This window comes from Muscardinus avellanarius (genome assembly GCF_963383645.1).
Source record: "Muscardinus avellanarius genome assembly, chromosome: 17".
Lineage (NCBI taxonomy): Eukaryota > Metazoa > Chordata > Mammalia > Rodentia > Gliridae > Muscardinus > Muscardinus avellanarius.
In genome coordinates, this window is record NC_137803.1 from 57,010,814 (window position 1) to 57,013,720 (window position 2,907).

General features: G+C 54.0%; 1 protein-coding gene across 1 annotated transcript; it reads right to left on the reverse strand.

Annotated features, from left to right (window-relative positions):
* Positions 1 to 954: 954 nt before the first annotated feature.
* CETN1 (centrin 1) lies at positions 955 to 1,473 on the reverse strand (the record flags this gene model as incomplete). The annotated part of the gene is made up of 1 exon (XM_080714460.1): positions 955 to 1,473. One exon carries the CDS (start codon positions 1,471 to 1,473, stop codon positions 955 to 957), a length of 519 nt encoding a protein of 172 aa, XP_080570586.1.
* Between the last annotated feature and the right edge of the window lie 1,434 nt (positions 1,474 to 2,907).

Here is a 2,907-nt window from a genome sequence, read left to right on the forward strand (position 1 = left end):
ATCCTCCTGTCTCCGCCTCCCAAGCGCGGGGATTACAAGGTGCGCCACCACGCCCGGCCGCACTGGCTAGAATTTAAAGAATGATATACCTAAAGCGAGATCCCGGCAGACCACTAAAGGAGCGAGAGAGTGCCACAGTTCTGTTCGACTCAAGCTCTCCCGTCCTCACCTTGGTTAAGGTGGCACCAGCGCAAGGCCAGTGGTGGGTGGGCACAGTGCCGGGGCCTTTAATTAACCTAAGGTCTTCAAGGACTGCTTTTTTTTTTTTAATACTGGGGATGGAACCCAGGGGCATTGTACCTCTAAGCTACACCCCCAGCCCTAATTTTCATTCTTTATTTTATTTTATTTTATTTTTGGTGGTGGTGGTACTGGGAGTGGAACCCAGGGGCTTTCTACCTCCAGGCTCATTCTTTATTTTGAAACAGGGTCTTACCAAGTTGCGGAGGGCCTCTCTAAGTAGCTGAGGCTGTCCGTGATCTGTGATCTTCCTGTCTCAGCCACCTATAAACTGGGATCACAAATGTGCACTCTTAATCCAACGTCCAGACTCACGCGGAGCCGGGTGTGGTGGTGCACACTTGCCATCCCAGCATATGGGAGTCTGATACAGGAGGATGCGGGTTCGTAGACAGCCTCAGCTATTAGGGAGGCCCTCTGCAACTCAGTGAGACCCTGTTTCAAAAATAAAGAATATAAAATAGAGCTGGGGGTGGGGGGTGTAGCTTGGAGGTAGAATGCCCCCGGGGTTCAATCTCCAATACCTCGATAGAGGACTGTAGCTCAGAGGCCAAGTGCCCCTGGGCTCCATCCCCAGTACAAAAAGACAAATCAAAACTCGGGTTTTGTTTAAAGGTATCTTTAAAGCTCTATAGCAGATCCGGAGGTGGGGGCGCAGCGCGGGGGGGGGGGGAGGCCGGCGGAGGCTCAGTAGAGGCTGGCCTTCTTGGAGGCTCAGTAGAGGCTGGTCTTCTTCATGATCCTCAGGAACTCCTCCTCGCTCACCTCGCCGTCGCCGTCGCGGTCCGCCTCGTCGATCATCTCCTGCAGCTCCTCGTCCGTCAGGTTCTCCCCCAGCTCGGCCGACACGCGCTTGAGGTTCCTGAAGGAGATCTTGCCCGTCTCGTCGTCGTCGAAGAGCCGGAAGGCCTTCAGGATCTCCTCCTTGCTGTCCTTCTCCGACATCTTCTGCGTCATGGCGGCCAGGAAGTCGTTGAAGCTGATGTTCCCCGTGCCCTCCTTGTCCACCTCGGCGATCATCTTCTTCAGCTCCTCCTTGCGGGGCTCGAAGCCCAGCGCCCGCATGGCCACCTTCAGCTCCTTCACGTCGATCGTGCCGCTGCCGTTGGTGTCGAAGAGGTCGAAGGCCTCGCGCACCTCCTGCTTCTGGTCCTCGGTGAGCTCGGGCTTCGGGCCCGCCTTCTTCTTCTGGCTGGTGGAGGCCGACGTGGGCCTCTTGAAGCTGGAGGCCATGGCGTCGCGGCTGTTACCTTGGCAACGCCGCAGCGCGCATGCGCAGGGCCACCCGAGGGGGCGCGGCGAGCCGGTGCACCTGCCGGTCGCCCCCCGCGCCCGCTGCCCCTGCCTCACCCGGAGCCCAGGGATGGACCCGGCACCCCACCGCCCCCACCTGGAGCCTGGTGGTGCCCTCCACCCCAGTGCCCAGCTCCCCGGGGCCCCCAGGGCTGCGCCACCCTATTTCCACCCACACCCCCCTCTCCCCAGCCACATGACAGTCTCCTGGAATTGATGCCCGAGCCAGCAAGACCCGCCATAGCTACAGGTGTCTTCTATATAACGCATTGGCTTTTGCTGTTTGACCCAGCCTTTGAATCCACAGCATCACCTTATAGATTTATTTGGAAGTTTTTCCCTTCTTTTCTATACTCATTAAAAAAGAAAGAAAGAAAGAAAGAAAGAAACCGGGCGTGGTGGCGCACGCTTGTCATACCAGCATTCGGGAGGCTGAGACCTGGAGGATCGCGGTTCGCAGACAGCCTCAGCTACTCAGTGAGGCCCTCTGCAACTCAGTGAGACCCGGTTTCAAAATAAAGAATAAAAAAAGTAGGGCAGGGGGTGGAGCTTGGAGGTCGCATGCCCCCCAAACCCGCAAAAATAAAATAAAATAAAATAATAATAAAAATAAAAGAATTATTGGTTTAAGGTTACCTGAGGGCAAATTTAGGATAATCAGGCTGGGCGCAGTGGCACAGGTCTGGGATCCGGTACTTGGGAGGCTGAGAAGGGAGGATTGCAGGTGCAAGGCCAGCCTTGGCAAGTTAGCAAGGCAGTCAGCGACTTAGCAAGACCCCGTTTCAAAATAAAAATAAAATAAGGCTGGGGGTGTATCTCGGATGTAGAATGTCCGGGGCTCAATCCCCAGCCCTCCCCACCACACACACTAACACACCATAGGCTGGGGCGGAGTTCAGAGGTCGAACAACCCTGGGTTCGATCCCTACTACCACCCCCCCCAAAAATAGCACAATAATCAAAACTGACCTTGATCGCTTGGCATTAAATGAGGGAAAGGAGAAGGAAGGGAGAATATTAAGAGTCATACCATGTGTTCAGCTCAACACAAATGGAAAGCAGATAAATGGAAAAAGTTATGTATAAAATGTGTAGACATTGGTCTCCTGACATTACACTCAAACAACCATAATACAGCTTTTCTGGCACGTTCTCAAATACGAAATGTAATATCCAAGCGTGCGCTTTACTTCAGCGTTTCACTCTGACATGCTCAGGATAATTGCCCTAGAGTAACGGCCCTAATTTCATGTGCTTGGGTTTTGATTGGGAGGGAGGGGAGTTGGAATCCTGCGCTGTGGTGATTTTGATTTTGAAGCCCCAGCAGCATTCCCGCTTTCTCTGTTATCGTTCAATCAGGACTGCACTGACACG